Source organism: Pyrgilauda ruficollis, unplaced genomic scaffold, assembly GCF_017590135.1.
Source record: "Pyrgilauda ruficollis isolate IOZ18807 unplaced genomic scaffold, ASM1759013v1 scaffold72, whole genome shotgun sequence".
In the NCBI taxonomy this organism is placed as follows: Eukaryota; Metazoa; Chordata; class Aves; order Passeriformes; family Passeridae; genus Pyrgilauda; species Pyrgilauda ruficollis.
This window is the reverse complement of record NW_024529044.1, coordinates 3,372,723-3,386,446: the sequence shown is the minus strand read 5'-3', so window position 1 is coordinate 3,386,446 and position 13,724 is coordinate 3,372,723. Positions and strand designations below refer to the sequence as shown.

The window sequence follows — 13,724 nt, the reverse complement described above, 5'->3', positions numbered from 1 at the left end:
GGGAAAAAGGGAGGGAGAGGGAGTGAAGAATTGGGCAGATGGTACAATTTATTCCATTTTCTGGTTCCCTAGCCTTGACAGAATTATAGTAAAAGCCACAGCATATGCTGTCACCCAAGCAGGACTGTATTAACAGAAACAAGACCTTTTTTCTAACATTGTCTGTTAACAAATTTAGCTAATTAGAGAAGGCATATAGCAAAAAATGTATTTTCTTTGTAATCAAGCACTGGTAAAAAGAAGTATTGATGAAACAAAGCACATCACAATTAGTAACTGCATTTTAAAGCCTCACAAAAGGCTTTAAATGACTGCCTCAAACACTAAAAAACCCCAAAAACTTAGAAGCATTCATTCTGGATACTCCCCTGAAACTAGAGTTTTTTCCCCCACATTTCCCAATAAACCAAGTAATTTACCCATAGGCCAACTTACCAAGAAATACATTTATCCTTATGAAAACAAGCATTTCCAATTATCATCCCCTTGTTTATGTCCTTTTAAGTATAATAAGAGAACAAGTTATTCCAGTAATTACTCACTACAAGCTCTTAAAAACCCTAAGAGCTCACATGTATGTTCACATGTTCACATTCAACAGTATGGAAGAAATTAAAAGGATTAGAATTCCTACCATAAATGTTTGCTTGTCACAGTTTAAATGAACAAGAAACTAAAGGAACTAATTGATCTCATTGCTGCTTCAGCAATTAATTGAAGCTAAGTGTTCAGTGGATCCTAAATCCCATCTCATGACTTAGAACTACAGTCCTTGGTTACAACTGAAGTTATGAGAACAGAGAAAGGAATTCAAAAAATGTTTCAATCAAGGCAAAGGAAAATACACTGACAAGAACCCTGATTAAAAAGAAACTATAAAACCACTCCACAGGCCACACACACAAAGATTTTTAGAAGTTTCCCTTTGTTCTGTAACTCCAGATAAAACTTCTACCAATGGTGCAACCACTCACTTGAGAACACTGGAGGACATCCTAAGTACTGTGGAGAATCTGCTGTCCCACACAGGAAGCACAGGACAAGAAGCAGCAATACGCTTTAGTTTCCCAAATACTGACTGCACTCCAGCTTATTCCATCTATTCAACTCTTATTTCTCTTAAAAATACAGATTTTGGTCCTCATGACAACCAAACAGTTTGCTCTTTCCAAACACACTTTGTTTATAAAGCTCAGTGGAAAATAATCTGTGGAAAAGTTCAGAGCAAAGTACCCAGTGTTTTATAGATAAGGCTTTTCTCCAAAGGGTTGCAAGTCTCAACCAGATAAGGGCAAACAACAGCATTTGGATACAACAGGCAGCATTAACTAATATATGTCCAAGAAGATTTTAATATTTCCTCAAAGTCTGCTTTGCTCAGATTTATGAGGGAAAGGTTAGCACTTACTATCCTCATGCTTTTGGTCAGTGATTTGAGTGGCACAAAGTTTTAGTATTAATGTTTATCAACCTCCTCCTAGAGCCCATGCCTCTGGTATTCTTGCAAAGGTCAGGTGACCACACCAGGTCTTGCAAGGAAATATTTCCCTTTAGGCCAATTAGAAATTTCTCTACGTTGAGTGGAGAAACTCTGATACAATTTAAAATTAAAAACTGTTCTGATTACATCTTAGATGGCATCTAGCTCTCCTTAACAAGTAGAATAAATGCTTTTGAAGCTAAAAAAACATTCAAGTTTTCCTTTTTTGCAAGACTACTTAAGTGACATGAGCATCCCCAAATATGTGACCATATGCAAGCCAGAAGGAACAGAAAACAAACACAATTCATAAAGCAGCAGTATGAAAGTCATCCAGCTTTAAAAAAAGCTGTATTTAATATTAAGAACATAAAACGACCCTGTATTTTGAAGTTTATTTTCAAAAAAACCACTATTCTTGTTTTCCAAGTGATCACAATTATATTTTCTGAATCCCTCTTTTCAGAACAGGGCAGCTTCTCTTGGAGAGACAAACCTGTTTTCTCCCATGGTACAGAATCAGACCTGTCCCAAGGAGATGTGCATTGCCCTCTGCAGTCCCTGACAGTATCAGATAAGTGTCTGCATCTCTGCTGCATGCAAATTTTAGTTTAGTTCAGTAATTATTTCCTACGGAAAGACATGATCACAATTCCATACATACAGAATTACATTTACACCAAGCCTGAGACAGAGACCCCTGAGTATCTCAGAATAAGCTCTTACTAGATGTACCTAAAACATGCAGAAGATAAACAGATCAACATTCTCCACAGATAGAAAGGCAATATCAGCACCTGCTATTTTTGTATTTTACCTCTGTGATCAATAGAAGGTTTGAAGGCTTGAAGGATCTTGGGCACTGCTATCCCCATGTCAAGCTCAGTCAGAGTCAGCTCATTCATGAAGTAGGGCAGCTAAAAGGACAGAATACAAAAAAATCAAATACGTGTTATGGAACTTAACATCAGTTTCCTGAGAGAAGAAAGCTCATTAAACTTAAGGAATGGACCGAGCTGAAGTGTCACCAGTGGAAGAACACAAATATAATTACACAAAATTCTTACTATTCTAGAATTTCACAGCTGCCAGTTTCAAAACTTTTTAGGGAGAGACTGGGCATCTGAACTTGTTTTTTAAATTATGCTGAAGTTTAGATGCTGACCTTAAACCATCAGCATGCTTTTTAGTCAAAGTATGTAAAAAGCTCAAGAATGAAGTGTAAATCCTATTTCACTGTGAATAAAAATCAAAGACTTCTTTGGATTTTAACTTCAATCATATATTTTATCACTGATGTTTTATCAGTGTCTCAGCTTCTTTTATCTTGGGCAAATTCTTTCACAGAACATTACCTTTTAAATCTGTATAATAGTTTTAGTAAAACAGAAGCACAGGAATCACGATTCAGGTATCTTACTCTTCTAATTGACAGAAAACATATCTCCTGTGAATAGACACTGCTTTAACACATCAAAAAATACACCCAGCCCCCATTGCCAGTATTTCCACTTAAAAAGTTACCAGTGAGATGTCTGGGTACCCTGCTGTCACAATTGTGGAAGCAGACAGGGCAGATTTAGGCTACTGGTGATTTCCCAAAGCAAAGGCAGCACTATCTCACAGCTGGGGCTGGCAGCTAAATTTCTTAGCTTTTACAAGCAAGACAGCAACTTCCTTTGCCTTTAGGAACAGGCAAACTCCTCCCCAAACACCAGGAGCTGAAGGCTATGGTGAACTGCTGCTGTTCAGAAGGGTAACAGATAGCAAGGGGGAGACTGAGACTCAAAAGCATCACTCCTCTCCTCACCCTTGAGATGGTGCAGATGATGGAAGCTGTGTCCTGTCACCCCACAGAGCTTTTTCCATAACTATTTCTCCCACTGACCTCCTGCAAGTAGTTTATGTCTGAAGTTAACAGGAACACACTACAGTTGTGGTTTCCTGATGTCCTCCACCTTAAAAGCAATCTACTATTTCCCAAAGAAGATTTCCTCATTTATATGCAGTTCTATCCATCTCTAATGTAAATACAATAATACTTTAGTTTTTACATAAAAATTTGACAGATACAAATAGCTAATCCAGCTGTAGCTCATTTTAAACAGAAGCAGCAAAGTTCACATGCATCAGAAACTGAACAGCCATTCTGTAGCACATTTATTGTCTTTTACATGTAAGTATGAAATAAGTCTTTCTTGTACTATTTTAAAACTCAGACTGTGTGCTTCACTTCCTTCAAAGGAGTGTATAATGCAAGTCTCCAGATCAAGTACCTTTATTTTGCTAAGCTTCATTTGGATCTTCTTTGACACTAGGTCAGACCAATACCTCTCTCCTAAAAAATCCCAAAATATTCTTCCAAGCAGAGCGTTCACCCAGGCCTCCTGTTCTTCTTCTTCAACTACCACACTGGCATCTGACAACTGAAAACATAAAGCAGGTTATTCAGCTCTATAAATTCCATAAAATAAGGAAAGAAAAGACCTGATTTATATGGGAAGGTCAGTGTTAAGAGCCTGGGTCAACTCAGAACACCAAATGCTCAGCACAGGGAGCAGCTTTACAAATGCATCAGCTGGGCTGCCATGAGCCTGTCATCATCCTGACATGCAGCAGAGGGAATGAGACCACACAGATATAGATTGACCTCTGGCAATGAAATGAGAAAGTTCTATGTAATTTAACCTCTGGCAGAAAAAGCAGATAAACCCAGAGTGGGTAGACTTATAAACTGTGTTTGCAGTAAGAGATACTCTCTCTTGCCGGTCAGATCTGGAAGAACAGGTACTCTACTCTTCCTTTGTTTTACCAAAAAATTGGAAAGCAAGACCCAACCTTACATCCTTAAATCCAGTTCAGAAACACCACAAATAGATGATAAACACAGTACAGGGAATCACACTCCTCCTTCCAGTGTTTGCATATAGGATTCAGGAAACTATATTGTCCCCTCTGCTGCATTAAAGGTTTTGTTCACAGTTCAAGAGAATTCTGTCTTGGTTTCCTTGAGAACCATCTTGAAACACCTGGAAATATTATACATTCAGATGCTGCTTCACTGACTACACACACAAAATCCAATGCAGCTGAAATAATTTTGGGTGTGTACACACATTACCATGAAAAAACAGGAAGTTTCCATGAAGGAAACACAACATATTAAGTGCCTGCAATGACAGAAGAACCCTACATTATTCCAGGCAGAACTCCTGAAGCTAGCAGAAAGGCAGCACTTTCTAAGACTGGCAGGTAGATGCTGCAGTTCTGAACATCATCTCTTGGCAGCTACTGCTTGCAAGGGCTGCAGCCAGGCTGTGCCAGGGTGAGGAGCCTCTGCTGTGACGCAGGTTCCCTGCCAGCACTGCTCAGCTATTTATAGAATGGCTTCTGACACGTGCCAGATTCAGCAGCAAAACCATTACAGCTTTAGGAGTGGTTGGGGGCTAGAATATGTTTTTCTGGGGGAACACAGGATGTGTTTATTCATACATTACACCATGGCTTCCTATTCCCTTTTCTGGGTGTTGTATGGAAGTCTGGAAACAAAGATGCATGATCTAAATTACCACTATTTTAAAAAAAAAGTGGTCATGCTTAACATTAAAGATGTGTTTATTATGAGTGTTGTATTTAGTATTAAGGTTCTGTTTACTGAGAGTGACTGAAATGCAGTCCAGGAGGTCAAAGGATTAGTAAGAGCTACAGAAGCTGTTCAGTGTTCCTTTGGAGCACAAGTATTACCTTTTTCACAGCTGTAGGGCTGCTGTCTGCACTGAGGACTGGACTACCTGAAGGGCTTTTCTTTCCTTGTGGAACACACTTTGCCATATAAATATTGTAGTCCAGAAGCATTTTCTGCCTGACGTTGCCAGCCAGGTCCTTGTGCTTCGGCTGGGATGTGATTTCTTCTCCGCTTCCCTTGCTGCTGCTCCGGCTGTGTGTGAGAACTCCAGACTGACTATCAGCTCTGCTGTGTGCTGGAAGCACCCCTACATTCAAAGGAATAATATCTGTTCAACAGAGAACAAATCTGACAGCCAAATACCAACAGTGTATCATCAGACTTTAAAGGAACATGTTTATTACACAGATATTTCTCCTGAAAAAAGACCAGCGTGGTGCTTTCTTATTTTAAAGGCTACAAGTAAATTCTACTGCTGTGTGTTTAGGTGGTCCTAAACCCAAATTAGCCGGCATTTGCTATGATTCAGCACTCAGCAGGGTGTGGGACTGGAGGAGTCAGCTGATCAATAGCATATTTGAATATGTACACTCACATATGTATAACACATGGCAGAATTCCCAACAGCCCTGCTGGGGAATGCCTAAAATAAAAGTCAGGTGATTGAAATGCACCTATGGCTAAAGTGGTTTTTTGTTTTTTTTTTACTAATCTAATTATAGGCTGTTACAATTAGAAGGACTGTGAAAAGCATGTAACTATTGGAATTTTAATTTTGTATTTGCATTTCAAGAACTTACATGTCAGAAACAATAATGTTAACTAATAAAGGCAGAAAAGCATGAGTCATTCAGGTTTAAAATCACATCAGAGGATGGGTTTAAATTAATATTCCAAACGACTGATCGATACTACTTACTAATGTTTATTGGTTCAGATATATATATATATATATATTGGGCAGCACCTTTTATTTAACCAGAGAAATGTGTTTTCTTGTGACATTAACCCATGAGAAAGCCCTACCCTTTACAGGAAACTAGAGTGGAAGGAAGGATGGAGGAGGAAGAATAAGTAATGAGAGAACTGAGCCTAATACTGCAAATGTTGACATCAGTTCCAAAATAAAAAAAAAGAAGAGACTGAACAACTCCTCCTTACAAATATGACAGGAGTTATCACAGTCACTGAAAAACAGTGTATTTAAATAAAATAGTCTAAAACCAGTAATATTTGAAAGCATAGAGCCAAGAGGGAAAAGCTGGGTGTAATGGTGGCAATGAGAGGCCAAGGTAAGGAGAAGAGTGTCTTTGGTATTATTATTTTTTGCTTGTAAAGATCACTGTGGCACCACAAAAACATAACTTTGGTTTGTTTCTTTTAACAGACTTCTACAAGAATACAAAATCTCAGTACCTGGCTTGCTCCCACTGGGTGGCTTCTTTACTTCAGACTTGAGCTTTGATGCGAGAAGGAACCTTCTGAACCACTCCTCCTTCTCCCTGCCCGTCCTTCCAAAGAGGTAAAGCACTTGATCCTTTTGGCAAGTGGACTTTGCTCCATCCTGAGGTTTCTTGGATTCCTCATTGTTTGAGTCCACTTTTTCAGCAGGTTTCTCCTCTGCAGTCTCCTTCTCAGTCTGGGCCTTGGCCATGAAGTCATCCTGTTTGGCGAGTTCAACGCAAATTGGGTATTTTTTATTCCAAATGCGTTTCCGTGCCAGGCTCTTAGGAACCAGGGAAATCTGAAGGATATATGAAAGGGTTAAATTAATTTATTTTTCACTTGTATCCTCTATGTTTCTATACTCAAGTAAAGAACACAGGAATGCAAGATATAAAGATCCCACACTGGATCTGTCAGTTTAACTGACTCAAAATTGCCGGATGTCCAACCCACTGCCATCACTAAATCTTTGGTGAGCCAAGCCTAAAACAAAGGCCATTTAAGCAGATTATACCATGTGGATTAGAAACTCTGTTTTCATTTAGATGATCTTATTCTAATGGACTTGCAGAAAAAATAGAAAACCTAAGAACTTTATTTCTGGGACCATGGGGAGATAAGTAGATAAAATAATCAGAGTCCAAACTGAGTTTTGAACACAACTTTTCATGTCCACCTAATGAAATTGAGTGTTTGAAGTTGGTGACAACCACATCAAATACACCAGAATCAAGCCATAAGACTGATTTGCAGATAATTATATTCTAAACTCAGTATATTTATATCAAATAAATACAATGCAAGTGATTAGAGGAGTGGTTTTAAAAAAAGAGTTAAAAACTCTTATGTGGGGGCCTGTACTCAGCAGTGTTCCCCAAAAACTGTGGGCAAGTCCCTTGAAGAATAGGCATCCTTTGTTTATTGCAGTCAGGGCACTTGGCCCTTCTGTAATCAATTGGAGCTGGGTGGGAGGGAAGTACTGGAAATTTTTCTAAGATACCACAGGGAACCACCATCAGTCAAGGGCTCTCACATGACAGCTCTGCTTGTCTTCATGATGGGAAAATAAATCTGCAAAAGGCAGGAATCTCATTTTTCTTTATCTTTTTCACTTCTTCCTTTAATGGAAGGCAGAGCTGACAGCACACTCCTTTCCCAGACTCAGAGCAAAGGAGGGAGGTTTTCCTCACTGTTGGCTTGGTCCCTCTCTCCCTCTCTCTTCCAGTCAAGTAAAGTGTGGTCGTTGCCTCCTACATCTGTACTGCCAAGGCCCTCGACTGATGCAGCACATTAAAAAAATCAATTCCCTCAATAATTAGGTATTGATGTATTATTTAAAACAATGCCAATGGAATCAACTTCACGTGGCAACTCTTGACATATCTGAGGGAGGCAAACAACATGTAGGAAAACTGTTCTAGCATTATTGTTTATGCACTCTTCCAACTGCAAAAACCCCTATTTCCTTCCCTAGACTGGGGGTACCTAGAGCAGGTCACGTTCCAGATACCTCTCACTCTCCTTCACATTCACATATGATGTACATTCCCTCTTTGAGTGAAATACAAATGTTGTCTCAGCTGCCTTGGGGTAGAGACAATCACCAAAGATGAGGCATTTTGGTGTAACCTTCAGAACAGTCATCTCATGCATCGGGAACGAGTCTCAGAGCTCCCATGAGTTAACTCTGCTCTCTACTGCTACAGGAAAATCATGCCTTTCCCTTATTGTGTAAATATGTACTTTCTTCCAAATCCTGCTCAATCTTCCTCCCCAGCACAATCTTTTGCAAGTTAGTCACGACAACAGTTTTGTTTAAATAATGACAGAATGTGAAAATAGAGGAGTGAAAAAAAAAATCAGAGTTAAAAAGAATTTGTAAAATATTTTTTGTTAAAATCAGATGTAAGTATATAAGACACTCACCTTGCTGTCTGTTAGTTCATAAATTTTTTGACTGACATATGTGACTTCAGGCTTTGGCTCATTGTACACAGCTCTCCTAGAAATATTTTTATTGGGTTTTGAAAGTCGTAGGGTGCTGCCTTCGAGTCGCACATAGACAGAGTGAGTCAACGTAGCATGGTATGTTTCTGGATCATAATTATAAATTTCATTCATCCATCCCTAGAGAAGAAGACACTGTTAACAGGCTTTTAAGCTGCTGGAAAACCAAGTACAGCACGTACCTAAAAACTTTAAATTATTATCCAATCTTTTGCCAAAGTTATTTCACTTAGTGCACAAACAGAACGAGAGATAAATGCCCTAAACAAGGTGGCACCAAACCAACAGAGCAGGAGATGAGGATGAGATCTTAAGCACACCGTGTGTTTTTTCTGATTCAGCCACTTTGTCTGTGTAGCACAGGGTGCTCTCACCTCCTCCCCAGGAGCCACGGTGGGATCTGCAGACACAGGATGCCAGAAGAGCCACAGGGCAGGAGGGCTGAGCAGCCCAGCAGCCCCTCTGCTCCCAGCAAGCTCAGACACTTTCATCACCCAGAGCCCAAGCAGAGCAAACAGCCTGTCTGCCCACAGACAGCACTGGCATTGGAATCACCACAATCAAGGACTCAGTGGAAGACCACAATGGAGTTTGCTTTATGCACCATCATGGTTTGAGATCATTTAACATGTTGTGTAACTGCCCAGCTACAACACAAGAGTCATACATGTGGACTAAATTCAATTAATTTCTGTGCTGTAAAAGAAATACAGAACAAACCAGCCAGTCCTGCTGTAACAAGCCTCTAAGTGCTGACTCTGACCATGGGGGTGGTGTCGCGTCTCTTCTCCAACATCGGATTACAGAAATAGAGATGATAAATGGGGTGGAAGGTAGGCAGAATACTCATTCAAGGAGAAGTTTTCCTTCTCTTAACCCGCCATGCAACATTCTTTGATCACTGTTTTTATCTGCACATCAGAACCTTAAATTCAGCATACTCAATATTCGTCAATGTCAACAGAAAGTGAAGGGGAGCAGAAAGGCAAATGGCAACTTTACAAACACCTGCATGATGACAGTGGGGGGAAGTGGGGAGAGCTGAATGAGCACCCCAGTATTTCTCAAAACAGAAAGTCGTAACTACCTTATGCAAAACATCCCAAAAATTACTGCAAGATTTCAACTTATTAAAGAAGTTTCCACCTACACATAGAAATGTAAAATTTTTCTTTTATGCTAATTTTCTTCAGTTTCAGTGCCACATAATTTCCCACAGTAGACAGCATACACTTTCTTAGGTGCCATAGTAACAGTGATATCTGTTTTGCTTACTCCAACATCTAGCTCCATTTCCACTACAAACCCTGAAAAAACTAGATAAATTAGCATTTCTTTTATGTTCAGGAAAGATTAAGTCATTCATCTTTGCTCAGCTCCAAAGCAGATTATGTCTTTTATTAATAGAAATGCCTATACCAGGACATAATCTTTGAAGAAGCTGTATGGTTGTTTTTTTCCTTACAGTGGGTTATACACAACTCCCATATAGGAAATACAATGCACGAGGAAGAGTTTTCTGTAAGCCATCAAACTGCACAGCAGGGATGACGCAGGTTTGAGGCACATCCCATCTCCTTCCTAGAAATTATTTAGCCAAGACATCTTTGAGCAGACAGCAATTAATTTTCAGCCAGGAACTCCAGCCGGACTTACTGAAGCACAAGAACATCACATGAGCTGCCCAAAGCCACCGTGTGCGGGAACTGGAATATCCATATGGCCCACAGATCTCTGGAGCAACTCCCACCTGCCCCCATCAGATCTCCAAGCTATTTCTAGCTCAGACAAAGTCTGGAGCCTGCAGCCAGGCAAACATACAGATGGGAATTTGCTGCCTCAGAAGTTTCTTGCCTTCTCCTGGAAGGCTGTTCAGCCAACACCACACCAGCTGGCACAGAGCAAAGGGCTGCTTGGAGAGTGGGTCATTATAGGAAGCTTAGTCACAGGAGCCCTTTCTCTAAGTCTAATGAGCTTTCTATTTTCAGTGGAAAGGTTGGAAACTTATGGGTACATGTGGTACCCAGGAAGGAAGGTCAGACTGCACCTGACATTCCTTTAACTGCCTGCTTGAGATGGAACTGTGATGAAAACAGGGAGTGATTTACCCATCAAAATCTTGACTTCCCTGTGCCAAAGTAAGTAAAAATCCCTCCTGGTTTTCTGATCTTTACCATGTGTCCAGGCCTTCCAGTTCAAACAAACTGATTAGCTGTACAGTCTGCCAAACACACAATTCTCACACCCTGTAGTGCCTCCCCTGCTCGCCCATAACCCAACAGAAGTGCAAACACAGCACAACCACCAGGTTATCAGCAACTGGAGAACCAAGCTCAGGTTTAAGTATTTGGGGTTTTATTTTCAGACAACAGGCGGGATGAAAGAGACAGTACATTACTGCAAACTCTCCTTGAACAAAAAATTTATTTTTCTAATTTCTAAGCATGAAGTTTCTTCTTGGCACTTGATGTTCATGTTATTTTGTTACAGAGATACACTGCATGGCTGACAGTAAAATGTTAATGCTTCACTGAATGGTCATTCTTCGCTCTATTAATGAAATTGAAAATGCGTGGCAGCCACAGAAATTTTATCTAAGAGTGTTAAAGGAGGAAACAACACCACCTGCCTTCTCACTTCAGTGATCGTCAGTTCTGTAAACTAGCTTAAAACACAATGAGAAGTTTATCCAAGAAGCCTCTAAAGTCATTCCAAAGTTCCTGCACTTTAAGAACAATTGCAGCAGAATTACCTCCGCCTCTCTTTTTGCAAAACCAAACTGGAACAAAAGATTCACAGCCCACGGAAACAGTTTTGCAATGCACCCAAACAGGGAAATTATGTTACCATAACGTGCTAGCAACAGATAAATTCTCCCAAACTACTGAAGCAACAATGGATTTCCTTGTGTAGGAGAGGAGTGACTGTAGGATAGGTCTCCTCTGTTCTAGCGAAGTTGTTAAAATAAGAAATTTAGTAATTCTGGGAGGACAATGACCATAGTCATATGCCAGTGTGCAGCTGCTGACCATTTACACTGATCCTGTGATCTCCATTTCTAAAGGTCAGCAGTTGCTCCACACTCCCAGCTGAGAGCAGAACATGCCTGGCCATCAGGCTGGGGAGCACGCTGGACGCGGAGCTGCTCCTGGGGCTGGGCAGCGCCACGGCTCCCCCAGCCCTGGTCAGCTCCAGCACACAGCTGCTGCCACTGCTCCGGCCCGGGAACACCCAGCTCATGGGACGTGACAAAAACAGCTTTAAAAGCCCCTCTCAGTTTGGTTTTCCTCTTTCCTGACTCTGGGCTCCAAATATTTTATTCAAACTGCAGTTCAACAGAATAATTCATATAAGAACTGCACAGTCAGGCCTTGTAGGTACCAACTTTTTAGTGTTACTTATTTAAGGTCTCAGGTGTGTTACAACATAACCTGAGAGGGGAGGATAGGGAGAACTGCAAAAGATCCTTATGAAGGATCCAGAGGGCTGGGGGAACAAACCTGGCCTGAGGGTAAAAATAAATTTTCAAGTTTATTTTCAAATACATAAATAAAAGAATCAGCAAATGCCATTTTCACAATACAAGCCCAAATCTGGATTAAAACTCTCTAAAGTTTCTTAGTCATATGAACGGGTTAATAGCCATTATTTATTAAATTATATAATCAAATGTTTTAGCACCAAAATTTTTTCAAGACTGTTGATCACTCAAATCATGCACTTGTATTACTATCCCTCTTATTACCACTATTTTATAATACTTCAATAGTATTTTGCTTCATAAATGAGGGAAAAATATAATGCATTTTTTGAGCTTCTTTCACAGGGAATCCAAAGACACAAAAAAGGTCTGAGCTAGGAGAAGCAACCATCACCTTAACTGGAAGAAACATTTGTCTGCCAGAGGCCACTATCAAACGTGAAATCCCTTGGATGGTGCTCAGGAATAGTACACTGATTAAAAGCCTCCTCTTTCTGTACAGCTGTGGCTCAAAGCCTCCATTTCTCCAGCAGGCACTGTCACTGTGTTCTCCTAAAAGTTCTTTCTAATGGAAAGGGTAAATATATAATTTCCATTTTAGCTGTTACTTAAAACCTTTCGTATCAGTCAGCACAACACAAGAGAATGCAGAGCTGAAAGGCCAAGAAGGAAGTTAGAAAAGACTAATGGATTAAAGGAAAAAATGTGGGCAGAGAAAAAAAAAATAACAAAAGATAAGAAGGGAGCCAGAGAACTGAAAACTAAGGGAATAGGCAGATACAAAAACATGCAAGGAAGATGCAGGGGTTTTGTGCATTTTCTGGCTGGGGGGATGTTTTCCCCCAGTACCAAAGACTTTTGACTGAAGTATAGACACCTATAGAAACACACACTTACCAGCACAAGAGTCATTTACTTTTTCCCACTGCCAAGAACAGTTTCGTGGGAGAAAATAATCTGTTCAAGTATTTCAGCAATTGCTGAAGGGAATTTTGCACTAGTTTTCGAAACCTAGAAAATGCAAACTTCTCAAACAACGTTTACACGGGGGAGAATGCACACATACTTGTACAAAAATAACATGATAGCAGCTTGGCAGAATCCCAGCTCCGTGAGCCCCATATGAAGGGATCTTACTCAGAGCATTTACCATAATTACACAACAGCAGTCCAGGCCAGAATACCAGACCAACAAGTTCTGAAAAGAACATCTTTATGCAAGAGCATCAAGTTTGATTTTCCTATATTCCCCTGAGTTTTGTTACAGATTAAGTCTTTAGCTGCCTTTTCAGAGGATCTAAGCTGTCCAGTATACTCATTTTGACAGATGCAAACAGAAGATCATTGTATGAAGTGGGAATAATAACTTGCAATCTGCTAAATCATATTACATTATGTTCCACTACAATATGGGCATTGAGCTGATTTGTAAACTCCTGAAGCATTTACATATTAAAGACAATTACTTTGTGTGTTATGAGCACAAGAAATACTCATCAGGTCATAAAAACCATTAATCTACATTAATCTGCACTGTTCATTTCTTGCCTACAGCCATTTTCATAAGATGTAACTTCTCAATAAAAGTATTAAAATATCATTTAAAGGTTTCTGAGCAAAAGCTG

At 40.0% G+C, this 13,724-nt stretch overlaps 1 protein-coding gene across 4 annotated transcripts in view; it reads right to left on the bottom strand.

Annotated features, from left to right (window-relative positions):
• Positions 1-13,724, bottom strand: part of TEX2 (testis expressed 2) — a 44,951-nt gene that overhangs the window by 10,382 nt on the left and 20,845 nt on the right. For all 4 annotated transcript variants that reach the window (XM_041485889.1, XM_041485886.1, XM_041485888.1 and 1 more), the window contains 5 exons: positions 8,538-8,738; positions 6,582-6,909; positions 5,225-5,472; positions 3,757-3,906; positions 2,298-2,397 (listed from right to left, as the gene is read on the bottom strand). In XM_041485889.1, coding sequence (XP_041341823.1) covers positions 2,298-2,397; positions 3,757-3,906; positions 5,225-5,472; positions 6,582-6,909; positions 8,538-8,738 — 1,027 coding nt within the window. The remainder of the gene's footprint in view (positions 1-2,297; positions 2,398-3,756; positions 3,907-5,224; positions 5,473-6,581; positions 6,910-8,537; positions 8,739-13,724) is intronic.